Source organism: Myiozetetes cayanensis, unplaced genomic scaffold (assembly GCF_022539395.1).
Source record: "Myiozetetes cayanensis isolate MyiCay16 unplaced genomic scaffold, myiCay2020 scf18, whole genome shotgun sequence".
Lineage (NCBI taxonomy): Eukaryota > Metazoa > Chordata > Aves > Passeriformes > Tyrannidae > Myiozetetes > Myiozetetes cayanensis.
In genome coordinates, this window is record NW_026087389.1 from 6,388,816 (window position 1) to 6,415,766 (window position 26,951).

The following is a 26,951-nucleotide window of genomic DNA, read 5'->3' on the forward strand; positions in this document are numbered from 1 at the left end:
CCCTTTCTCCAAGCTCCCGAGCTTCCCCCCCCGGGGGTCAAGACGTGGGTAGTGCTTGTTCTCAAGCCACAGCTCTCTGAAATTGTTGCTAACAGATAAAACCTCTGGCTTCAAAGATTTACACTGAAGATGGACAGGAAGGAAAACGTGTTTTCTCAGTAATATTCACATTTTTAGGGATAAAAGCTTATTCTTCCTCATGCTTTTGTTTTCCTTTGCCCAGCCCGCACCTCTTGGCTCAAGCCCGTGCCCGTTTTCCCGTTCAAAAATCGATTTCTGGAGAAATACTTTTTTAAAAAATCAACCTGTTTGCCCTGCGCCTCCGCGATTGGTCCGATAAAATCACCGAGCCGATCGCGTCAGGAGGAGAGAGCCTCGGCTTAATTGTGAGCTAAGTCTCCCGTAATCCAGGGGAGCATTTGAGATTCTGCCCGAGCGCCGGGTTTCGGCAGCCGCTGAGGGCTGTGGGTTTCTCTCCCAGCCTCCCGGCTGCTGCAGCACAAGTCAGCATAGCTAATGCAGATAGAGCTCTCCCCCCCGCTCCCGTCTCTCGCTCGCTCTCCCTCTGCCTGTGCTTTGATTCGATATGAACAGACTGGTAACTCCGATGCGAGAGCGAAAGCTGACATAACTCTGCAGATGGCTACGTTCGGATGATACACCTAGGGATTTTTCTTTAAGGGAAGGTAACGTTTAATGCTAATGTTTATTTTTCCCTTGTTGCCATTTTTCAGGACTGCCGGTCCCAAAGAAGAGCCCAAAGTCGGTAAGCACTTTTCAGCTACTATTTTTTGTCTGTTTCTCTGCTCTGAAGGGGAAAGGCACGAGTTTGGCTTCTTTGCTTTGTGGGTCTTGATTGTTTTAAGTTGTCTTTCTGTTGCAACCATGATTACCTTGCACGGCTCCTGCTGCATGGGGAGATGAGAGAGGAATGCAGTACGGAAGGGGGACTTGTTTGCAAATAAAGCCTTAGGTTTACAGATCCGCTTCCCTGACAGATGAGCTTCTCTGTCGTTTAACTTACCAAAAAAACCAGCTATTGTTTCCTTTTGGAAAGATGGGAGGCTCCACCTTCTTGCCAGATAGCAATTCCTGTCAGGTGCTCATAGGCACCAACCTTTTCCATTAACTCCCTGAGTTTTCGTGAGTACCCTTGGCTGAATTATTAACGGAATGGGAAAGCATGCACCTTGTTGAGAGAGACAAAGCATGAACGGAGCATGATTACAGTTCCCAGGGAATACAGTCAGCTGTCTGGGTGCTTGCTCTGAAGGCATTTTCATACTGAGAAGGATTGTGCTGCAGATGTAAGATTCCTTATTTTTTAAAAAAAGCAACAATAGAACAGTATTTCCTTGTCCCCTCTGATCTTATTTCCATGTAAAGCTGTTACCTGGATGACATGTTAGCTAGCGGCACGGAAGCCGTGATCTAAAGTATCTCTAAAGCTCCATGCATGATATTATGGAAGAAATTAATGTGCAATTTGTATGCAACAAAAAGAAATGTTTTATTTTTAAAGGAAATTAAATACTTAAAGCCTGAAAGTTTGCAGTTATCTGTTGGGAGTGAGGGAAAGACAGAATTCTCTCCCAGGAGCTTTGGGGAAGCAGAGCAAGTGAGGTGTTTGCCATGTTGTAAGATGGTGTGAAACTTCACCGACAGTCCCCGATGGGTGCCAAAACCTGCAGCTGGGCACAGCCCACCTCGCAAACCTGGGCAAGAGGTTCACGAAGAGGCTGAGCAGAAGGCTCTTGCTTTTAATACGAGCTCCCTGTTCATCCAAAAAGAAAGCCCTGAAATAATTAATGTGATTCTGATGGCTTAGGGCAGCGCTGATTAAAGTCATGTGAGTCCAGGCCTCTACCATTGTCAGCTCGCATTAATGTTGGGAGGCAGAAGTGCGGGGTGTGCTCTCTCGCAAATCACAGCCCTGTCAGACCCTGCGCGCTCGCTGCTGTCACACCCGGGGATTATTTCAGCCTTCGGAAAAACAGAAGCGAGTGTGTAAAATACATACGTGTCTGGCACGTTTCTGTTCTCTGCCTCCACTCCTTGCCCTGGTCAGAGCAGGATTGTCTGCACGCGATCCGGACTCCCGACTTCTGTCGTTAAACCAGCCCTAATCAGTGAGTCTTGGTCTTTCCACAGCCTGGAGGCTCCCACTCTGCCACACGCACATTTGGCATCGGGTGAAGCGGGATCGTGCTGTGTCAGACACCTCTCTGGTTGACAGCTGTGCACCGTAAAAATCTGAGCAGCATCTAAATCCATGTCAGGCTAATCCTGCCTTGGTGAACAAAGAGGCTGCTTACAAACAGGTGTAGCTGTGCAACAGCAGATTTCTCCTTACTACTTGCTTTGAGGAGCCTGTCAGCCTTGGGAAAGCAGTTCCATTCCCTTGAGGGCCTCTCCTGAGCCCTCGCACTTTGCTCTAGGGTCCCTTCAGTAATTTTTGCTGTGATCCTAGGCGGTGCTGTTGCCTCTAAAGCACAGGATTCACAAAGAGCAGAGCCTCCTGTTCCCCCTGCCTGCACAGGGGCTCGTTGGCAGTGGCAATTAGCAGCGATGTTGTGGATCTGCCGCATTGTGCGGCAGCTTTAATGACCGACCGCTCCTCGGAGGGCAGAGCCGAGAGCTCAGCTGAGCCGGTGAAGCCACTTCTTCATCCCCAGGCGTTGGTGACATGCAGGAGTTGAGCACAAAAACCTGGAGCAAAGTGCATCAGGGCATCCACGTGCAGAGGAAGAAATTGTCCCCGAGGCTCTCTGGGGTGGATTTACACGATCGCCAGAGCTCGCGTGGCCAAGGCGATGGTCAAAAGGGGAAGTGGTGATGTTGCAAACACTGTCCTTCCTCGGTTTGTTGAAGCTGCTCACCTGAAGGGTGAGGGGAGCACAACCCAACCCTCTTGGCTGTGAAGATCCCCCTCATGGCAGGTGAGAGCCAGGCCTGCCCCACTGGCATGCTCCCGGGCTGGGATGCCATCTCACTGAACTCTGTGCCAGTGTTTCCCACGGATGCACTGAATCCCAGCAATTCCCAGTTTGCTGCTGCACTGGCAGCGATGGGGTGAATGTGGGTGCTGCTGGTGGATCCCGTGCCATGGGCTGTCCCCAGCACTGCACAGCTGCCTGTGGGGCTGGGGGGGAACATGCTCCCATTTCCCCTGCAATGGGAATGGTTTTCCAGCATTACTTGTTTCATAAATGAGTACATCCAGGCTGGGAGCAGTGGGCTTGATCTTAATTTGTCCTTATTCTTCGTTTCTTCTGCTGCATCAGGGAAGTCACGACTCAGGTGTCTGTCCTCTTCTGCTTTGCTCAAGAGATGAGCCCTCTCTTGTTACCTCCCGTCCTTTCCCAAAGTTCAGACACCTTCCCAACTTTCTGCCAGCTGCTGCTCTCTCTCAAGCAAGTCCTATTTTTAGCTGCCAGCCCCAATCCCCAATTCCCAAAAGGCCAGCTTCAGGTTTTTGGTACTGCCTGGCTGTGGGGAGGTGTTTTAGCCCCTTGGAGAGGTTTTCTGGGGCTGTGACACAGCCCCAGAGTATTTTTTTCCTGCTCAGTTTTCTTGGGCTGTATTTCTCAGTCTGTGTGTATCTTCTGATGAGCTTTGCATTTCTCAAATTTTAAGGAGAACTTTTCAACTTTGGGGAAAGAGCCAAATTAGTAAAAGAAACTCTTTGCAGCCATACGTGGGACTGGACATTTCCAAGTTCTTTATTCTCTATTCTCTATTTATTCTCTATTCCCCCACCAAGCATATGCTCCTCTGCTGCTCTCTTGTTTTCAGTTTCCCATTGATTCTTTTTTAGATGAAAATGGATAATATTTTTGCATTGAACAGCCAAGGGAATAACTTTTTAAGTGTGCAAGTTGTCTAGTATACAAATTTCCCCTGAAACGATCATTTTATAACATGGATAAAACCAAACTTTTTTCCTTTTTTTTTTTTTTCCTTGTTGCTTGCATCAAAATACTCCACAAGGGGGCAAAGATTCCCATTTCCAGCTCAGTTTGCTTCACTACCAGGACCAGTTTCTCCAAAATGCTCTAGAGCACAAAATCTGCAGCTAGATCATCAGAAGACAAGATCACTGCAGGGGGCAGAAAGTACTAAGCTCTTCCAGAAAATCTAATCTTTTTCTTTTGGATTTAAATAAATACATTGTCAGCATAGCTGAATTGTGGCCAAAAATGCAATTCCTCTGCACAGCCTGCCCCTGAGAGGAGATGGAGAACCCATCCTTTCAGTGGCATTATGATCATCTGTCTTGGGAAAGCTCCACTTGCACCAGGACACGAACTTCTTTATCTGAGAAGTCCCCATGGGAGGGGCGTTGCAGTGACCAGGGTGGTCAGACCCCTGCAATTCCTCATGGGGATGATGTGCTGGAGCTGCTACAGCATGTGGAAAGAATTTTGGCCCCAAACCTTTTTGGCCTCCTCTGGTGACGTGAAGGTCAATAAATATTGTCTTGAATTAATTTAATTACATATATACATTATTACTGTAGTTGAGTTCCCCTTTTTCTGGTCCCCTCTTAAACTCCTAAACAGAGATGTTTCAGGCTTTTTGAAGGAGTTATTTTTTGGGAAGACAACTTTCCCTCTGGAGAAGTTTTCCCTTATTTCTTGAAAAATGTCTGTGTATTTGCAATTGAAACTGTAGTTTAATTAGAGATGGTTTTGCTTGAGATGTGCTGACACTTTCATTTGCAACCCAAATACAAAACAGAATTCATAGTTTGTTCAAAATTTAAACCTTTCATATCACAAAGTGAGAGCACTTTTTGAAGTTGAAACTTTGTTTCTTTTTAAATCAGAAAATTTTCAGAGAGTTCTCACTATTTCTCCAGAGGCTGAATAAAGCTTCACACTTTAGTCCCTGTACTCCACATTCTGTAACCCAGCTATTTCCAGTGAGATTGGCCTGAAGTTTCACAGGATGCTTGTAGTTATTTTAGTAGTTTGGCCAAACAAACAAACCAATCCAGATGGCTGGACTGAGAGATGTAAAATGTTTTTGTATTTTTTTCCAAGTTACAAAGGAGTGATTATCCCCAGCATAGCTGTTTTAAAATGGCTTAATTTAAAAACTGAAAAGCTGTGTGTGAATTAGCTTCATTTACCACTTAAAAAGCTTAAAATGTTGGAAATTGTTTCAGATTTGAAAGTCTGGAGATGAGTAATCACAGCAGGTATGCTTTGTTCAAAATTGCTTTAAAGGACAAAGACAATTTCATATTCTAGTTGATCTTTTGAAAGATGCTGGTAGTGGATCAACAACTTGAATGCAAGACTGAGAGGTCAAAGTCATTTGGGCTGATGGACCTGGGTTGTTTTTTTTCCAGTGTAAATCTGAACTATGTGCAATTTAACAATAATGTAATCTGTTGGGATTTTTTTAAGACTCAAAAAGGGGGCACTTTGTATGGTGACTTTCTCCTCTGTAATTAATTCAGCCCTTCTATGATGGAGCATTGGCTGCCAGGGCTTTCCTGTTCAGAGTGAAGCAAGGGGTCCCCAGACCTGTGAGCACATCAGCCCTCTATGCTGCTCTGCTCTGTGTTTGGTTGGTTTGTCTGCTCTGCTTGGTTTGCAGTAAAGAAGTCCCTGAAAGCAGAGACTTCTGTTGCAATGTTTTCAGGTACTCTCTGTCAGCCAGGAGGCTTTAAATTTCTGTCTGAGGTTTCTTGGTGCCAGTGACTGACCCCTTTTAGATGGGAATAGTGGAAGTAGGAAAAACAACCTGTTTTTCTATACACAGTTCCCTGTGTCAGAGCAGGGGGGAAATTGGACTGAACTTTGATGTCAACCCAAGGTCATCTTAAAAGGGCATTGAAAAGCATTTGCTGGACAGTTTGGGGAGCTCTTGTTGGGGGCAGATTTTTCTGCATATTGAGTAGTACAAATCCTGGCACTGCAGATGTGACTCGTGCTTCATTTCAGCACACTGTTGTGAGTTTGAATTAAGAACTATGTACCCTGCTTAGCTAAATAGTGAGCAGGCAGAACTCTTGACATACTGCTTTGGAATAAGCCCTGAATTTAGGCAGACACATTTTTTCCTGTTTTAATATACTCAATTAAAACACGGAAACCAAACTGCAAATAGACATTTTCACATTTGTGAAGGTCTGCAGGAATCCTGTGGATGCTCTGGGAAGCAGAGCCATCAAAGGGATGTTGTCCAGTGATTTGTGGTGTGGGGGTTTGAAAGAGCTGCAGAGGAAATGTGATCTTGCATAGTAAGGTCTGTGCTTGAATGTGATTCAGAGGGACAGTTTGAGTTTTCACAGCGAAATCTGGTAGTTTTTACTTTTTCTTTCAGGGTCAAGTTAGACCATAATGTTATCTGAGTAGAAGGTTGATGAGTTTTTCTACCTTAATGCAGGAAAAAACAAGTGCACTGAAACTAGTAACTTCCAGTGAGATTTGGATCTGTCTTATATATGAGATGGAAAAATGCATATTTTTTTATGATAAGTGACTTTGTTTTGCGTGTCTCTTTCTGTCAGTCTGCCTATCAAAATCTGTCATCGGGGAATTTAACTGTACCCAGCATTAACTAGCAGCAAAACCATAATTTATATCTTTACTTATGTGCGTGCAGAAACCCCGATCAAAGAAGGGAGAAAAATTGATGGCAAACACCCACTCAAAGACCAATAACCGTCTGTTCTCTCTCTCTCTCTCTCTCTATCCACCCGCTTTCCTTCCTTACAGCAACCACTTGAAAGGAAAGACAGCCAAAACAGTTCCCAGCACAGCGTCTCCAGCCACCGCAGCGGGCACACCGCGTCCCCCGTGCACAGCACGCAGGTGCTGCCGGACTACAGCGCCGCGGAGGCACCGCCTGCGGACCAGCCGGACACCTCTGGGCAGAAGAAGCCAGATCCGTTCAAAATCTGGGCCCAGTCCAGGAGCATGTATGAAAGCCGACGTGAGTATATGAAGCAGGTGTGGTTGCTAAGGCTACGGCTCTGGCAGCTGCTCCCTGTGTATTTTCTTTGCAAGGAAATCTTTCAGATTTCTGTTGAAAATGTAAGGCTTCGGTTGGTTAGTTCGGTGCCTGTCAGTGGTGTCTACTTGGTAGAGCTGTGGTCTCCTCTCTGGTGAGGACTGAATTTAGATCATCCCTAGGAAAGGGCACATAAAGCTTGATACGAAAAATCCCGTTAAAATTAAAGACCGTCTTTTCCCTATGTTTTTATTTTGCTTTTGAATTAGGCCGAAGGAGAATTTCCAAGTTTGTTATCTAGATCCTAAACTCTTTTTTGATGTTAAAATTCATTGTCTGATATGCATAGGGATTTCAGTGAGGAAGGGAAGTAATTAGTTTGCTGAAATTCATATCAGATGCTTTTCAGCCTCACCCTGGGGAGGAGAAAATCCAGCTGAGCCATTTTACTTTGACCAGAGTGGACACTTTAGTAATACAGATATCAAATGCATATTGTAAGTGGCTTTTATGGCAATTAATAATCTGCGCACTTGGCTAATAGTTCAGCAGGGTTTTGACTCTGCTCCAAGACTATAAATATGGTTTCAGTCAGCTTCTTCTCTGCAAACAGAATAAACACATTGGCTTTGCTTTAATTGCACCGCTGAAGATGATCAAATTTGTAAAAGCTTCTTTGAGAGTTAGAGCATTAGGTTCATCTTGAAAGGCAATAGTAACTTTAGTTACAGAAAAGGGAGTTTCAAAGTCTTCATTCTGTTAGAGTATCATCTGCAGTTTGACTTTAATGTGCTGACTAGAAATTGGTAAAACCAGTATGAAATGAACGTTACCTCAGAATGAGAAATGGTAGGACTGGGTTTTTTTGACCAAACAAATCACTTTGAAGTCTTATATCATGGAAAAATTAAATCATGAGTCACAGTTTCTTGGCTGAAGATTCATCTCTTTGGATTGAATGTGTCAGCAATGCAGTTTGTAGGTGTCTCAGCTTCTGTGCACTGCTTCCCTTCCCATCCCTTCCCAGGGTTTAGGTGTGCCAACTCTGCAGGCTCTTGGGCCAGGTCATACTGATCTGCAAGTGCAGTGACAGAACTTGTATGAGCAGCTCATTGAAACAGGAAAAAAGGGCAAGAGCTGAGGGATGGTGACTATTCAGCCCTGCAGAGCTGTGGGCAGAGCTCCTCCTTCTCCTGAGCTGGTGGACAAGGCCAAGGCTGTTCCATGGCACTGGCATTGCCACTGCTCAGCTCGCATGGTTCCCATTGGCGCTATGCTGGCATCGCCTCTGACCCCCTGCAGCTACTTAGCTGATTTCTAATTAACTATTTAACTCCTTCTAATTAGTCATTAGTATCAGCTTAGCAGCCTTAACTCCTGTCTGTCTTTCCTGATAAAACCCAGGACTGAGCTGGAGAAATCCTGAAGTGCACAGGCAGGCAGTTGCCCTTCTGTGTCCACTTCTAACACCACGTAGTAAATCCTCCCTCTTTCCTTGATGGCTGCAGTTATCTTGTAGAAGTTTTATCCTTGTCTGTGAATAGAGCCCTTCAAGAGGCCATTTCACTGTCTCTTGACCAGCTGGTTTTCCACACCCCATCTTTCCCTGTGCCATCAATCCTCACTGCTGGGCCTGTTGCTAGACTGGGATCTGCTACACCCCTTCAGCTTTCCTGTCTCACCTTTCTGTGGTCCAGCATCTCTATAGTGGTGTTGATCCTCTTCTACTGCTTCACCTTTGTCTCCTGCCTCTTCTATCGGATGAGACTTACGGGTTTGAACATTGGTGCTTCTCTACCGCCTTTTCATCCCCTTGCTCTTCCTTTCCAGGAAGGTGTTTTCTGAGGTTTCTTGATTTCATAGATAGAAGATTTTGGAAGAGTGGCCAAAGTGTGGTATGGCCAAAGTGTGATATGGTCATGTCTCCTTGTAAAGTTGTGCCACTTGAAGTGTCCAAGAGCCTATGAATTTCCAACCCTAAGCTGGAGTGAAGCACATTCCCTGGGGATTAACCTGCATTCTTAGCTAGTGACACAGCTTTGCTGCACCTAATGAAATGTGAAGAAAGATAAGTGAAAAATGGAGTTGGACACGCTCTATCTCCTGGCATGGTCTGATCCCATAGTGTGACTGGTGATTTTATTTAGAGATCCATGGTCAGCTCCTTCTCCTTCCCTCACGAAGCCCTCAGTTCTCACCAGTCTCATACATGGAGGCTGTGGTTCTCAGCTGAAACCTGGGTCTGCTGCCCTGGGGGCTTATGAGGGGGCACCGTGTTTCTTTCCCTTCGTTATGAACCTGAGTCATCCCTTTGAGACTCAGTTCCCAGTGTTGCCCAAGCACCAACTCTGTGGCTCTCTGATCACTCACAGAGAGCTCTGCTGACAGGGAGCACCAGAGTGTGTGGTGAGAGAAACCATTCCCTGGGCACTCTGGTTTCACTCTGTCTGCTCCACAGGTGCTGTTCTTTGTGTTTGTACCCAGCTGCAGTTCAGTTTAACCCCTGTGCCACCTTTGGCTGGTGGAGATACAGTGATATCATTGCTTCCTTCTTTACTTGAGCGCTCATTCCCTTTGGCTTTGGGTCTGAGGTTAGCATCTCCCGTGACATCCATAGCTCTGGGTTCTAGATGAGACTCTCTCTGCAGTCTTCTGATGAAAGTGTGAGCAGAACTGAATGAATGTCTAATGTATAGCAGGAGGATGCCACCCTAGTGCCAGTGCTGAGGGTGGCTGATACATTCAGTAACCAGGCATTTCGTGAGTGCTAAAATCCCCCACTGCCCGAGAAGGCCCAGCTCAGCTCTCCCAGCTACCCAGGCCAGGGCTTGCTCTCTGTTGATTGCTGGCCTTAAATTTTAAAAAGGCAGAAAAGGATTATGAAATGTTCTTTTGAGAGGCAGGGTTATGAACCCCCAACAAGTGGACTGAAAAACAGCAACAACCCTTTGTGTTGAAGTATATGATGAATTTTAAAAGCACAGAATTTTAGAGCATTAGATCATCTTAAGTCTTTTATTTTTTCCCATTTTTGAAATTGTTGAGAATAAAGAGAACATAGTGCAATTTTTCAAGTGCAGCTGACACAAGAAGATGAATTCATTAGCCCCAGCCCAGACAGATTTTTTTCATCTAAAAATAATAATATAAGGAGGTTTTATTCAATATATGAATTTGTCGTCTCCAGGATATTTCTAAGAAGTACTGAATCTATAATGAACACCTACTGCCTTTTTTGCTGGGAGTGCATCCCACTGTTACTAACATTAATAATAAGAATGTAGACATGGGAAGCACAAGCAACATTTTAATTTTTCAGAATTGTTAAAATGCATTCTTTCTCTATTTGAGTTGTCTTTGGATCAGTATTTCATTAAAAAGGACTGTGTTTGCCTTATGTGACCTATCTCACTGAAGCCATTGGTAGAGCAGAATTAGGTTCAAAAGCACTAGCTAACCCATAATTGTGTTAAAAGCATGTGTGGTTTTTTTTTTATTTACCCAATGCATCTTAATATCAGAAAGCACTCTAATTCTGCAGGGGAGAGCCACCAGATGTTACCTGTTTGGGAGAAGAAAAGTAAAAATAAGAAAAATTAAGCTAGAATTATAACAGCAGAGCTAAGCAATGGCTCCATCACTGTATCTGGGCTCTGGTTGAGTGGCAGCAGATGAGAACTGCAACTTTATTCCACAAATATGGGTTAAAGTTCCTTCACGTGCAGCTCCCCATGGTGAGGGGATCAGCCCTTCGAGGTGCTGAGTGCTTTGGCTCCGGTCCAAGGAAGCTTATTTTCAAGCTGTAAACCCAACAGGGACTGGGGATGCTTTAAGGCTAAGGCTGAGCTCAAATGCTCTGCTGCAATCTGGCCCAGAGTTGCCAGTCTTTGCTGGATTAGGACATTTGAGAATAGCCAGCTTTGTGCTGAGCGAATGTGAAAGCAGATCATTTGGTGGCGATAACAAATGCACTCTTTGCTGGTGCTAAGTTTTAGCTGCCTGAGCTCCTCGTTATGGGTAACTCATTGCTGCTCGTGGGAGTTGTGTACATGAATCAGAGAGAAGGACAAACCCTTAAGGTTTAAAAACTGAAGCTGTTCCAGGATCCAGGAATGACTTACACGAAGAGCACTCAGTGAGAGGAAGAGCAATTGAATGGCTTAGCAGAGAGCCGCAATTCTAAAAGCCTTGCACTGTTTTATTGAAATATATTTTTATAATATGCTTTTTATTTTTCAATGTATTATTAAACTTCCTTAAAGATTAACGCAATCTGTTGTCAAATTTTTCTCATGTGGCCTGATTGCTTTGCAAAATACCGTATCCTACATATGGCCATCTGTCAAAACAGCAGTGACAAAATGAATTAATCTGAATTGCAGATGTGTTAATGAATCCCTTTGAAGGGCTTAAGCATTTAATTAAAAGTAAAGCAGAACATGATAGATAATTTTTAAAGCTTTTAAAATATTCTAAGTTATCATTAATATTTGAATTTTATTTTCAGGCACATAATTTGTTTGGTAGGATTTTTCTCTCCTCAAATCTAATTAAAATAATACAAACAAGTCTTGACCCCAGTAGTGTAGTGTTCACTCACCAGCAATTACATAGAATTAAAAATATTTGCACAATGATACAAACATTAGGTACTTCCTCCCTAAAATAGAAAAGAAAAACACTCTCCAGAAATTGCAGCCGCCTTCTGATCAGGCTGACTTTCAAGATGATGGTTAATAAAAGCCCTTTGGTAGGGTTATGTCCTTTTATTATATTAACAGTAGACAAACAGTTACAGTCATACTCTTGGGCACACAGATGTGTCCATGCCTTTAGGGAAAGTCTTGCTAAAAAGGACCGTAGTACTCGTAGTACTCACAGCGCGTCGCGTGAGCAGCGGAGGGAGGGAGGGAGCAGGGTCATGGGCAGGCCCCATGGCTCACTCAAGGCATCACACCCTCCCCAAATCTCTCTGGCAGAGCTTGGTCATCTTGTCAAGAACGTGCTGAAGCCGTCTTTCAAAAGCTTCCCATGCCACCAGAAGGGTTGGTTAAAAGGAGAAGGCAAAAAAACCCTGGAATTCTCCTGCAGTGGGGTAGTTTAGGAAATGGGGTTTCTTGCAAATATGGAACCTCCTGAGATTTTATGGCTAAATCACAGGACTTCTCAACTCTGAAACTCTCCAACAGCTTCAGTGAGACTGTTCACTCTTAATTTCAGACTTGTCCTTATACACTTTGCTGAATCTGGGCCTTAAACCTTTTATATTTTGCCAAGCTATGAGTCACTGAAAGTGCTGCTGCCTCAAATGAGCCAGTGACTAAAGCAAACTCATACTGATCATTCTTGAATCCATCTTGTGTTGAAACTGATGTCACACTGGGCAGATTTTTCTTTTATATAACATGTAAGATAATTGTTAAAGTTTGTATAGGAAAGTTTGATTAAAATTACCTCTAATTAAACACTGTGTTCATTGTTCATCACCACATAATTAGAATTTCTTTTAACATTAGGAAAAGATATTTACATTTGGAAAACTAACTGTGTCATGGAAGTTAAATTTTTTTTTAACAAAGTCTATTTCAGGTGTTCTTAGAGAAATTTTTCCTCTGAGGAGAAAAAAGAGTTTGTCCAAATATACCTGTATGCATGTCCATAAATGTATAAATTCATGTATGTGTTTATTATATATCCACATGTGCACAGGTGTGTGCAGATAGACATGAAATTTAGTATGTCATAATCCATAGCACTATAACCTTAACAAATTATGCATGAAAACCTAACATGATCCATAAAGTCACAATTACTTAAATAAACTAACACGAAAGCAGATACATTAAGCTTTGCAAAATTGTAAAATTAATATTACAGCTATGTCACCTTCGCCTGCAACTGGACTGAGCAAGGGTGAGAGAGAGAGAGAAATCAATTCCACGAGTTTTGGAGAATGTAAGACTGTGCCGGGAATGTATCTGTGTCTTGTGATGTCTTGTTCTGGTGTCATTGCTGCTCTGTGGCGGGGGGCTCTTCATCACCAAGGGAGTCTGGCAGGGCCATACACCAAGGTTAGCCACCAAGGTGCAAAATCCTCACTTTATTGTGTCCTGGCTGGCAGCAGATCTCATGGGCAGTGGTGGGGTGGGCGTATCAGTGGTCCTGTTTCCTTCATGACTTTACCCAAGTGGCTCATCGTCGGGGCTGTGTCCCTCACCTCTCCTTCCATTCCTCCTCATGGCCCCAGCAGAACTCTTCTTGCCGCTTTTGCAATGTTCTCCAAATGCTCTGGCTTCATTTCAGATGAGCAGTCTGGCAAATTTTAACCATTTGGGCTATGCACGTGTTTTATCAGAGTCAGACGTGCTTGAGATCAGTCAAGGTTCGGGATTGCAATGAATGACTCCTAGAGGCCATTTTTCATTCATTTTCAGCGGAGTTTGAGCACCACCATTTTTCCCTTTAAGCAGGGATGGTGGCTCCTCTGAAGTGTTAATGAATAGTGGGAGAACCAAAAATAATTTTCCAGTATGGAACCTTGGGGGGGTGGATGGTGTGTTCTGGGCTGTGCCAGTGAATCACCGTACTGCAGAGCCGGAGCAAAAAGTGGTAAAAGGAGTTTTGCTTGGTCTATATGTGTAAATGTGTTTTGTCTGTATGTCTGTTGTTTCTGTGTTCCACCTCTCTGTAATCCTTCCAGTGGAAGGAGCGTTACATGAATGAACTGGCTTCTTTGGGGGATAGACTTTTGTTGTTGCTTTGGTTTGACGCTGCCGGTCCGGCCGGGCTTGCTGTTCCCTCCAGCAGCATTAATTGTCTTGCTGGTACCCAAACCAGGGACATACGGCATCGTTCAGTGAGACTGGAGAGCTGACAAATGGGAAGGTGGTGAGAGATGCTGAGGAAATGGGCTCTGCTGAAGCTCTCTGCAGAAGCCACTTTACCTCTGACAGATCCAACACGCGCTATTAATTGGCTGGGGCCAGCCTTTGCCAAAATAGCCTGCGAGGGGCTGGAGAGACACTTCCGAGTGTGTCTGCCCGTCACGCTCCCCTCGCTGAAGGCAGTGACAAACACCAATTAATTCGTGGTCTGAATTCTGCTGTTGTGCCACACGTCTGTAGGGTGGAGAGCTGCCTTCAGCCAGAACAGATGAGCCACTCAGGCGCCCAGTGTGTTCATCACCCGACTGCTCTGTAATTGTGTCTGGACAAAAATTATTCTCCAGTTATATCAGTAAGGGCATGGGTCTTAAGCTTAGTTTATAACTGCAGGTAATTAAAGTGTGAAAAGATCATATATAAAGCCAGTTTAAATGAAAATATCAAAGCAGACTTCTGTACCTTACCACCCACCTATTCATTTAATTTTTAGTATTCCCAGATCTTCAATTCATATTATATTTTAATCCTCTTGAATCATTGAAGAGAGACCATCAGAGCTAACCAGAAGTCTTAACACTGAAAAGCACAAGACTAGACCCAAATCTTTGCACAATAGGCACGGGCAGTGTAAAATGCAATTAGAGCCCAATCTGACACTCACTGATGTCAATGGAAAAGAACCTGCTCATAGATACAGAAAACTAGGTGATGTTTCATTAAATATGCTGCATCCTGTGTCTGAGTAGGCACTTATTTAAATCAGATTCCTGAACGATATACTTTTGGTTCTTTACTGAAAATATAGGCAGCTGACTGGTAATGGAACAGCTTTTTATTATCATTAATTATAAATTTTGGGAGGGGATCATTGCAAAATTAGTCAATGTTACAGATACTATCCAATAAATATTAAATGAACCTGAAGTTGTCTTCTGATATGATTTAATGTTAGCAATTAGTTTTGCATTTTTTAAAAAGGGATAAAAGCAAGCATGAGTAAGTTAATATAAAACATTACTGTTCAACCGCACTTCAAGGTTAGTACTTCACTGTATGTAATATTCATTGTAAAAACCTTGCTGGTGTTCCATACTAATGAGTAGGTGAGGTTGGGCTTTTTTATATTTCCAACTTGTTTTATCTCTTCAGTGGTTTTGCAGAGCCTGTTGTCAAGCAAGTGAGAGTCAGGAAAGCTGCATTGTTTTGAGTGGAGCTCTTCCGATTTACAACAACTGGGGATCTGTCCCATTGTTATTTAAAGCAGTGTTAGTAGAAAGACAGAAAACTATGCTTGGGAAAGTTAATTAAACAGCAGAAGTCATAACAAGTGGCTCTTTTGTCTCTTGTGAAAGAGGAGACAGCTGTATTGTTTCTGGCAGAGTAATTCTCTGTTGTACACATTTATTTATTGATGATTTGGAAGAAGCTCTTGCTCTGGGTAATGATGCTAATATTGACAGAAGGAGATATTATAGTGATAAACAGTTAGACACCTAGAAAGTAGAAACCACTGCATAATTTTTAGTAGCGATTGAAATAATAATCCTTTAGTATATAAAATTGTATTTGTGATATTGTCTGAAAATTCAAGACCACCTTATTTGAAGGTTAAAATGGAGTAGCAGATCCCCCTACACATACATCCTAGTAGTCCTGATTTGGGTATAAAGGTGTAGTTTTTTTGATTAAAAAATTACAATTTTTCTTCTCTCCCTTCAGTTCCAGATTACCAAGAGCAGGATATCTTTCTATGGAGAAAGGAAACCGGTTTTGGATTTAGAATTCTAGGTGGAAATGAGCCTGGAGAACCTGTGAGTATCGTGTTTTAGCTCATGACATCTTACAGAATCACAGCAGTAGCATGTATAGATGTGCAGAACTGAGCTGTAGCATTACTGTTAAAGTAACTAGTGGAATATATATATCCTACATCTCCTCCCCACCCTCCCTTCAAAAAAACCTCCAGAACTCCATAACAGAAATGGATTTGTTTTCTCCTTCTACTTTTGTTGTAAACCAGATAAAAACACATAGGTCTAAAATTGCCTGGATACTGAGAAAAGGATGTCCTGGTCAGGTTTGCAAGTATTTTGATCTTAGAATGCCAGGTTCTCTACTTGCTTCATCCTCCTCTCAAATTCACTCAACTTCTTTACCATAAATCCAGTGCCTGTGGGAGGTGTTGTCTTTTCACTTGCTGCCCAAGTCACAGCTAGGTAGTGGCAGCATGAATTTCCACATTTTTTCCCTGCCAAAATTATTTTGCTCATTTATGGGAAGAGAGATCATGAATTCATCTCATGTTAAAGTAACTCCACAGAACTCACTGAGGATAAACCAAGACTGAGTTGGTGGACAGGCGAGCAGTGCCAAGCTTGTAAACCCTAGAGGCAACTGAAGGAGTAACTCAATCTCAACTTTCCTGGCAAGACCTTCAGTGCTTTTAACCATCTTCCTGTCTGGTCACTGTCTGGTTGAGCGAGTTTCCCAAGGCTGTCTGTCATTAGAGTGAATGGACTGCCTAAAGAAACAAGATGTCAATTTATTACAATTTCATGATGTGGCTGCATTCACATAGAGCTGCTTTCACAGGAGCAACTTTCCTGACCAGCAGACAATTGTCAACAATTTCATGTCCCTACTAAATTGGGTCTAACTACGAGTGCCCCTTGCTTCCAGCTGGCTGTTGGGCTGGTTCTCATTTATCTCTCTTCCTCTCCTAATTCAACAGATTTACATCGGTCACATTGTACCGCTGGGTGCTGCTGATGCTGACGGCCGCCTGAGATCGGGTGATGAACTGATCTGTGTGGATGGGACGCCCGTTGTCGGGAAATCACACCAGCTTGTCGTCCAGCTTATGCAACAGGCAGCCAAACAAGGTCATGTCAATCTGACCGTCAGGCGCAAAGTGGTTTACACAGGTAGGCTGCAGTGTCGCTCTGCAGGGCTAGATTTTCTTGCCAGGCTCCCATCTGCTCAGCAAATGGTTTAAAGGGAAAAAAAGCTTCTCCTTGTAGTACTGGGAAAACTCAGGGGATGTGTTGTTGTTCTTAGTCTTTTGCCTGTCTTTAGTCTTTTTTGTTCTTGATCAAATAAGCTTCAGGTATTTTTTTTTTGCAGTCAAGACTCTCTCAGTCTCAGTTGGATTTCCTGGTCTCTGTGAAGGTTTTGGATAAAATGGGGAACTGTTTGGTTGCAACGTATCATTTTTAGTTTGACTTATACAGCAATAGCACTGGGGCTGACTGCCTGTGTTTTCTGTTTACTTCCTGAAATAAATGTGCTGCCTGACAGTCACCTTTAAACTGGGAGCGAGGGAAAAAACCTGAAGAGTCCACAAGAGGGGAAGGGAGGGCAGTGGTGTGTGGTGGCTGCTGTCCCAGGATCAGGAGAAACTTCAACATATAGTCAACTAACTGCAGGATGGAAAACTGTAAACACTGTTGGTTCAGCTGGTGCAGGTGTGCACATTTGTTATCAGAGTCATAGAATGGTTTGGGTTGGAAAGGACCTCAAAGATCATCCAGTTCCAACCCTTCTGCCATGGGCACCCTCCACTAGACCAGATTGCTCAGGTCTAGAGAGGTTTCTGTATGCTGAGTTATGCTGGGCATTGTGCACACACTGCACAAGTGTAGGGTCTAAATGGAAAAAAAGAAGCTGGCAGAAAGACAGAGATGCAGAGAGAAGTGACACTGCCTGGTGGCACCCAGATGAGTGACTGAAAAATGTCCTGATAGCAAAGAAAATAGAAGACCTGAGCATGAGATTTCTAAATGACATGTGACCTCATGCTTAATATTGGAGAGTAACTTTGGGGTGTTGCCTCTTTCTGTGTGAATCCCTTTAGGGACTCAATTGTGGCATTTGGTGTAGCTCACTTACTCAGAAAGAAAGAGTATTGTGTAGCCTTTCAAGTTTAGGCATCATTGGATAAATAGGCAGCCATGTACTTTGATCTTAAGGAGCACCAAAATAACATTCAGTTTGGAAATGAGGCCCTCAGTGGAAGTTAGGATTAGAAAAGTACCTCTAAAATAGCTCTGTATTCTTATCCAGGACTGAGCTCCTTCTGCACAATATTAAATGCTCACTTCTCATTTCTTTCCTCCTTCATGTTGTGGATTAAACACCAGGTAACGTTTCTCTTCTGACAGCCTCTCTTTAATTCCTGACCAAGGGCTGCCAATGTGAGAGAAGCTTTAGGAGAAGAGCTTTGGGAGGAAGGGGAAGGGCAGCTGAATTTTGGTATTGTTTTTGTGCATAGATTTTCTATGCAGTTTTACAGCCTCCAGGCTGGAAATTACCATGAAAGATTTAGATGCATGAGATCTCTCTTGATATTTCATTCAGAGACATGTTACTCCAGACCGAGCTATTTCTGAATCATTTCAGATGTGGACACTTACTCTAGGATAAATTATTCAGAATCCCTTCTTTCACCTTATATTTGCAGGCTTTTAAATTCCGGTATAACTTTGTAGAGAAGGCTGTTGCTGAATTTTGGTCCCTTGTTCCTCCTGTCATCCGTATGCCAGTAGAAAAAAGATGGTTCACCTAAATTGGTACTCTCTGTCTTGAGATTCATTTAGGGAGAATTTTATACTCCTGTATTCTTAATATGTAGAATACTATATATTTAGTATATAAGTACAGGCAGGACTTCTATCCAAGGATATTTTAAAGTCTGTTTTCTTTGGATCACGATTTTAGAGGATTAGATTTTGTTTGCCATGCGTTTTCTTGTGGTTGCTTTTAAGATCTTCAACCTAATTTTGATTCACTGAATTGGAGAAGTGACCTGATTAGTGGAGGCAGCCATTCAGCAGGGACAAGTGCAATATGCTGCTCTCTGCTGCACAAATGGGCTGCGGAGAACAGGCTGAGCAACAAGAAGTGGAAGCTGTTGTGGGCCATGAGCTTTACACTGAGGTTGGCTCAGGTGAAGGAAAACACTCTGCTGGGATGTAGGCAGGGGGGAACTCTCCTGATTTCCCAGCAGATGATGGCTTAGTGCAATATGGTCCAGCACTCCAAGAAAGACATGTTTGAGTTGGAGGGAGCCCAACTGGAGGGAGTCCAGAGGACCAGGGAGAGCTCTAGTAAACATGGTCTGTAAGGAAATATTGAACAAATTTGGATTCTTTAGCTTAAAGCAGAGAAGGGGGAGGGAGTATTGAACTCCCCAAGACTATAAGAGGCTGCTGCAAAGAGGATGGGAATAATATGTACTCCATGTGCCTGTTAGATAGCACTAGAAATAATAGCCTTATGTTGCAGCAGGGAAGATTTAAGTCCGATATTGCAACCAATAGATTGCCTGGGGAGATATTTAACAGCTGATTAGACAAACATCTGTCAGGACTGACACTAAGTATAGTTGGCCCCCACACAAGCAGAGGCTGGACTAAGTGATTTTTTTGAGACATCTTCAAGCGTTGTGGTAGCTGATTGCATTTTAAACCTTCCAATTTCAGTTCCTGTTAAACACTTGTTTAATGTTAATGTTAACAATGTTTAGTGGTTTCCCTGTCTGTGCCAGTTGCTGATAGTTGCTGGTTCTTCTGTCGAGAAAAGCTTGGTTCACAGGTTGTTTTGCTAGCGTGGGGGATTGTTATTACTTAAAATCCCATTAATCAAAGGCAGTCAGTGCTACCTAACTGATAGCACTGAGTTTAAAAATACACAGCTGTTGTGATGGATGTGTGATATTACTGTGTCTCCTCAAGGCTTGTGCACGTACATACAATTGTAGATATATAACTGAAGTGGGGGTGTGATAGCTCAAGGAGGCACCTTTCAACTAATGTACTCTGGGTTTAAAATGCTGCCGAGCGCCCAAGCACGCAGCACTCCGCTGGTTTCCCCATCCTGCTGCTGCAGTTTGGCAGTGAAAGGCTTGGGCTGCATGACCATACACAGGAGAGGGTGAGCATGTGTGGTCAGTGCCATCACTGAACAGAGCTATTGGTGGTGACATCCAAAAGGATACAGAGCCCTTGCTCGTTATGGCCGTGATCTGTAGGCTAAAGCAGGTGATTTTCTCCTACCTTTTCCCTCAGTAGAGATCTCTTTTCAAGCACTAAATGGCACAGCCTGCTCAAACCATTTTTTTTTTCCCCTCCTCCCCAGTTCCCAAGGCAGAGAATGAAGTCCCATCCCCGGCCTCTTCCCACCACAGCAGCAACCAGCCGGCCTCGCTGACAGAGGAGAAGCGAACGCCGCAGGGCAGCCAGAACTCCCTCAACACCGTCAGCTCGGGCAGTGGCAGCACCAGCGGCATCGGCAGCGGCGGTGGCGGGGGCAGTGGTGTTGTCAGCACCGTGGTCCAGCCCTACGACGTGGAAATCCGCCGCGGCGAGAACGAGGGGTTCGGCTTCGTCATCGTCTCGTCCGTGAGCAGGCCCGAGGCGGGGACGACGTTCGGTGAGTCGGGGAGTTTTTTAAACGCGCCTCAAATGAGACGCAGGTTGGAGCACTTGCAGCACAAGGGGGGCGAGTGGGGATCTGTTTAATTAAAAGTCGTGATCGTGCCCCAATTTATGTAATTAATAGCGTAATCGGAGGCAAAGACTTGGTAGGTGTTTGCCTCCTGGGTTTTGTTCAGCAGTGAGTCGAGAGAAGCAAAATGAGAAAGCCCAACCTGAAGAGCAAAAATTGCCACCCGTGGCAGTTGCTGATGCTCGCTTTCTGGGAGAGCCTTTCTGGGGTTTGCTCTCAGAAGAGCAGCTGGGGATCCTCGCAGTGATGCTGTTTGCTAGTGCAGAAATGGAGCAGGTGGAATGAAATATGTCTCCTGATGGTGGAATCGAGCCAGTTGATTTAAAAGCAGTAATGCTTAAACTGATTAACTTCTCTTTGGCAATCAGGGTTATTCTGATCCTCATTATGGAGTGAACATGCTGATAGATGGAAAGTTTTAATTAATAGTGCTAGCTGGTGAGACATAAAGTGCAGAATACTGTTAAAAAAACAGGATGTTTTTTGACCCATTTCACCCCTTCCCAAATCCATTTCTTCAGAGTAGGGGGAAATGAAGTATATGCAGTATCACAAACAATGTCCTGCCCTAATAGAGGGTGGTCATGGTTTCTGTTTGAAAACAGCCTTTCTGCCAGGCAGACACCCATTTCCAGATGTTGCTGCAAAGGAGATGAGTGTAAGCTGGTTTTGCAGGTATGCCCATAACTGCCTGTTGAGCAGAAGTGTCATTGCAAGGAGGAAAGCAATCAGAGATGCTATTGTCTTCCCTTTCCATCTCCTCCAAAAGGGTCATAGGCAGCATCCACCTGGACTTTATAGTGGAAAAACGTATTCCCTCTCTGTTAGTCTGTGGCAGATTTTAAGGATGGAGGGGAAGGGCAGAGCACGTGCCTTGGCCATCTTCACACTACCTCTCAGAGCAGGGTTGTGGTTTGCAGACAAAATGTATCGGAGTCTCCCTGTACAGCTTGAGGGTTCCTGGGGCATGCAGGTGCAAGGAGTGGCCTTTCTCTCTTTATTCTAGGCTTTTTTCCTGAAATTTCTTGCCCATCAATAACACCCTTACTTACATCAAGGGAGCATCACCTCCTTTCCTGGTATTGATGTAGAATAGGCCATTTCTAAAACTGTTCTGAGCAGTTATGGGAGCAGAGATTTCAAGGGGGAAATATCTAGTAGAAAGCCAGTGCATTGAGTTCTGTCAGTTCTCAGGTACCAGGCTACTTCACACTGTCCTTGCTGCTGGAAACTGCTCTTGAAAATAGGAGTTTAGATTCCAGAACACAGTAATGTAACATTATACAGATTAAACTGAACTCAGTCTAAAGAAGGGAGTGCTTTTATCTTCTGAATGTATTTGCAAACGTGTGTAAATAACTTTTACTGTATGAAGACTGTGCTCTAACTCTTTTCTGCAGAGAAGCCTTGACCTGAGGTTGTAAAGATTTGTGTTTGCTTTAGCCCAAGATACTCACTAACTGGAAGTTTTCTGTGCAGGGACTCCTCATGGAGATCTGTTGATCTGTGACTGTTTTTCCTTTAATTTTTTTCAAGCATATTCAGCTTTTTCCTAATACTCCGCATGAGATGTGTTCCCTCCGCTGTCTGGTGCTTGCTCTGGACCCGCTTTGTAGTTTTTTTCTTTCATATGTAGTATTTAGAGATGGGCCAAACTGGTTCTAAAACCCACCTTGGTCACTTTGGTGTGGGCTCTGTCATCTGTGTTCAGTGGATTGGATAGAGTCATACCCTCAAAGCAGCCTTTAAACTGGGTGGGGCTTTGTATTACCAGAAAGAGAAACTTTCTAACATCATAGTACAAGAAGAAAAAAGAAACCTCCCTGGTGTTTGTAACTAATATTAACACTTTCTGCCGGTTCTCATCGCATCTCCCAACCTCACCTATCCATGTCTTAGCCTTTTCTTCTTTACAGTCTTTCTAGTGTTGTCACGTGTGCAGCATTGGATATCTCTAAAACTACTAATCAAGTAAACACTATAGCAGAGATGGGAAAGTGCATCTTGAGGGTGAATGTATTGTGGATGCAAAGTATGAGGTGACTGCTCTGTACCTCATGGTTTTAATCACATACTGTGTGCTTGAGGGCCTCTTGCCCACATAAAGGAGCCATACAAAAGCCCAGTGGATTTATCTGAGTGATGTTGTGTATCCTCTTTGTCCCAGTTCTGCATGTTATGGACAACCCTGTGTTTATGGAGCAAACAGTTGTGAGGAACAGGAGGAGAATTTTGTCTCCAAAGCACATTCATCCTAAAGTGCTCTTGCTCTGTGTCTCAGACATCTCAATGGTTTTGTGTGTGGTTTTAGAGGTATTTAAATGAGGAGGTCCTTATTCCTTACCTGTTCCCACCATGGTGCCATCTAAGGTCATAAAAGGGGAAGGGTTAACAGAGGCTGAGGTGAATGCCTGCACCAAACAGGTTGCCTTTGTCAGTCTTGGCCCATCTGTAGTGGTCCTGTGCCTTCCCTGGTAGTACCTTTATTCACGATGGAAGAAAAACGTTTCATGTTGCTTCCCTGTGCAGCGCTGATAGAGTGGGTCTGTGTGGTAGAAAGGGAGCCGTGCTCCCTCCTAGGTCTAGAACGATTTATCTTTCTACACTGAGAAAGAACAAAACATTGGCAGAAGCTTGAACAGCAGTTGGATCAGAGAAGGACCAGAGAGGCTGACACCAGTATATTCTTGGAGAAGGAAGGCTGAGTTTTCTACAAACAGTTTCAATCCTTTTCTTCAAAAATAAAATCAGATTTGGGTTATGGTGGGGCTGCTAAGTGCAGATGTAGTCAATAAAAATCCCAACAAAAATCTCACCATTTATTAACTGAAGTCCAGGTGGGGGGAGTTTCTAGTGATTAACAAAACACATTTTTGTGGAAGAAGTAAAGCGTTGTGCACTCATACTAGTTGATTGCCAATGTTTTGAACACTGGCAGCAAAGCTATCCTATAATAACTTTTGCTTGATGCATTAATTAATTAACCCTTAACCTTCTCTTTCCCTTTTCAACCCTTTTTCTCCTTTTCCCCTTCACCATATTCCCACGTATGTAAACAATTAAAAACCAAACCAAAAACACAAACAAAAAAAAACAACCCCCAAACCAATACAAAAGCGGGAAATGCATGTGTGGCCATGCCTCACAAAATAGGTCGGATAATTGAAGGGAGTCCTGCCGACCGCTGTGGGAAGCTGAAAGTAGGCGACCGGATCTTGGCCGTCAATGGGTGCTCCATCACCAACAAGTCGCATTCAGACATCGTCAACCTCATTAAGGAAGCGGGAAACACCGTCACCCTGCGCATCATTCCAGGAGATGGTAAAGTATTTGTTTCCTGCTGTCTTATCTGACCCTCTTGTTGGTTTTGTTCCTGGGCTTTTTGTGTCAGCCGGAGCTGCAAAGTCATGGAGGACTCAATTCCTGCTCCCGCTTTGGGAGGTAGAGGTGAGGGAGGTTGTGAGTCTTCCATAGCTTTATTTTTTGTTCCTTTTTATAGGAATAGATGGTTTTAAACAAGGAGGTGCTGATTTGACATTAAAAAAATATATATTCAATTCTATGTATCTCCTTGAAATGATCAGCCACGAGTTTGATGCATGACTTGGTACACTTTGATTTGATCCTTAAGTTAATAATGCAGCTTTAGAATATTTGGGAATCGCTTGTTAGCATGTGGGATTCCTGAAGCTTTGTATAGACACAAGCAGGCTATAGACTAAAGAGATAACAGAAAGGGATAAACACTTTGACATGTTTTAAGCTGTTTGAAAAGCAGATTTGTTTTTATTCTCAGTAAGTTGCTTTGGGAGTGAGCTCAGTACATTCTTACATGACTGTTTAAATGATGATGGCTCTGGAGCTGCTGTGAGCCTGCAGCTGATCATTGTAGGAGTTACCCTAGATAGGATCCCACTGTTTCAGATCAGAGGGAATGCGCAGGATCCCTAATAATAAGCAGACACTTGGTACTTGTTTCAGGTCACTGAAGTATTTAATAAAAATAAGTATCTGTGTTATATATCAGTTTCACTACACTGATGACTACCTTGACCCCCAAATAGGAACAGAGCAGAAACCTTGTAAAATATCTGCAGCAGAACTAAAATTTCTGTGCTTCTAAATTCTGAGTATTTATTTATTTATTGTCCTGCTCTGCCATGGATGGGTTCATAGTGAGAGCTTGTTAGGCAGAAACCTTTTAACATTGCTCTCCTTTTAAGTTAAATCCATGGGTATAAGATTTGTTGACTCAGATACAGTGCTAACGAGCATGCCTTAGAGTGGTACAGGACATTATTTGCATTTAAATGTGGAGAAAGTGTGATTAAGTTTGAAAGAAATGCAGAGGAAGTATAGCTGAAATGAAGCTAGTACCTGTAAAAAAGAATGAAGACGTTTGATGATGTGATTTCCAGTGAGAAGCACTGGGTAGTTGCTAACTCTTAAACTTTCTGATCTGAAACATGGATTTGGCTACCCCACAGAGCATGATTATGCTGTGTTTTGCTGTAGGATAAAAATACACTGGGATGAGAAATGATCTGGTTATAAATTGTTTCTGTTTAGGATGATCTGTTTTGCACAAAGGCTTTATTTTCTTACTGTCTTGTAGGTACCAGGTCAAATGGTATATGAACCTCTGCTGCTTGCAGCAAATTAGGTGTTCATGAATAATAAAATGGCTGTGAATCAGGCTAACATCAGAGCTGGCCTGTACATGCCTGTTTTGGGAGATAAACTGAGAGGAGAATTGTTCATTACCTGTATTTTAGTATCTCATAAAAATCAAGGAAGGTGGCTCTTTAAATAAATGAAGGCCTTTTTAAAGGCAAAACCACCTGAGAAATAAACAATTTCTGAATGGTTTAAAAATTTTTTGAGAAGAATAAAGCTTCCTGATATGAATGCTCAGCTAGTCTTGTTCATGCAATTATGTACTTAGGACTGACATCACATGTTCCTAGAGAAGGTGGAAAGGTGTTCCCTAGGGAAGGAGTCAGCTATACTCTCATAGGAATGCAATCTTCAAGTCTTTTTATTTACTGTCACTTTGAAATTCCAAATCAGATTGCCACCTTTGCATAGTATTACCTGCCTTTAATTTCCAAAAGCCAGTAAGACCCGACACTCTGAAAACTGCTGAGAGGTTTGCTCTAAAACCCCGTGAGATACAAGAAATTGGTCTCAGTGTTGTTTTCTTTTTGATGTCTTAGTGTGCTTTTCTTGATTTGTTGTTTTCTCTTTGTTGACTTTTAAGTGCTTTTTCTGGCAAATATAAATGGTCTATGTGCTTCAAGGAGGGGGGAGCATAAATCGAAGCCACTTGTCAGATAAACATGAAACTAAGGCACATCACAAGACTCACAATAAACTCACACTGCTAATCTCTTCTAACATTATTAAAAACACCACGAATTTTGGTTTGGAAATAAGTTTTGAAGAAATTAATTGCCACAGACCACTGCAGGATTATATTTGTCATGAAATTATGATGCTTTAACACGCTTCCAGCTGAGGCAAGGATGCAGAATGCTGGGAAAGAACAAGGTTAGATTGGGCATGTAATTGGTGACTGTTTTAGGCCAGAGCAGGGCAAGGAATAAATGAAATATGTAGATTTTAGAACATGCAGTTGTAATTCCGCTAAAGATCAGTTTTGCTATGTTGTGCTCCACTTTTGCATGGTGGTTGGAATGCATCCTGAACCAGTGTGTAAAAAACTAGCAAAATTATGCACAACTCCTGAGTCATGGGATGGGGGGAGACCAAAGATAGATGCAGTGCAGTGGTGTGAAGATACATCTGTACCAAAGATGTGTTGTTGCTCTGCTTGGTATTATTAGTGTGACCTGCTAAGGGCTAGGAATCTTGCATTCTCTTTGAAGCTCATCTTCATCTGATCTCCAAATATTTGTGGATGATTCCAGAGGCTTTTGTTCCGGATGAATACAGAACACTTAACTGTGTTTTGGGGCCTTCTTCTGTTGGAGTCAGGTTTTAACATCAAGGCATCTTTACAAAATAAACAGAATTATTTCTTAAAATTCAACAGTGTAACCACCCATAGGGATGCCTCTTCCTCACAAAAGCCAGCTGTCAGTGGCACAGCATCACAAGGGTAGGTTTTGCTCATGCCTAACCTGAGAGGTGCAGGCAGACCCAGGAGCCTCTCTTGCTCTCTGAACTACTGGAAACAAGCCAGCTCTGGTCTGGGAGATGTTACAGCTCCATATGCTGAGGGTTTGGGCATGTTAACTTGAGCACACTACTGCAGGCAAAGGAGCTGTGTTCTTCTTGCACCCATCTGTTTAAATGGTTCTTTTTCTCTTTCCCCTTTCCTGAGTTTCCCTTGACATGCAAGTAGCTACAGAAAGGACAAACCTTCCCCTTATCTAGATTTCTCCATAATTAAAATAAATCCATTTTAGAAGTAAATTAAGCTCCCAGGACCAAGTAAGCCCATGACCACCACCTCTCCTTAATTCAGGCAAAACCCCTCCCATTGCTGCAGTTTCGTATTGCAGGTGGACTCTGTTTAATATGGCAGATTTCTCCACAGTCAGTACAATGAATTACTGGATGCCTGGAGCTTAA

At 43.2% G+C, this 26,951-nt stretch overlaps 1 protein-coding gene across 23 annotated transcripts in view; it reads left to right on the top strand.

The window, feature by feature from the left end:
• MAGI1 (membrane associated guanylate kinase, WW and PDZ domain containing 1) overlaps positions 1–26,951 on the top strand; it is a 329,950-nt gene that overhangs the window by 292,330 nt on the left and 10,669 nt on the right. For 14 of the 23 annotated variants that reach the window (XM_050313225.1, XM_050313211.1, XM_050313226.1 and 11 more), the window contains 7 exons: positions 735–766; positions 6,732–6,948; positions 12,844–12,921; positions 15,570–15,661; positions 16,582–16,774; positions 19,986–20,279; positions 23,472–23,675. In XM_050313225.1, the coding sequence (XP_050169182.1) occupies positions 735–766; positions 6,732–6,948; positions 12,844–12,921; positions 15,570–15,661; positions 16,582–16,774; positions 19,986–20,279; positions 23,472–23,675 (1,110 nt within the window). The remainder of the gene's footprint in view (positions 1–734; positions 767–6,731; positions 6,949–12,843; positions 12,922–15,569; positions 15,662–16,581; positions 16,775–19,985; positions 20,280–23,471; positions 23,676–26,951) is intronic. The other 9 variants (XM_050313218.1, XM_050313231.1, XM_050313222.1 and 6 more) reach the window with 3 other exon arrangements.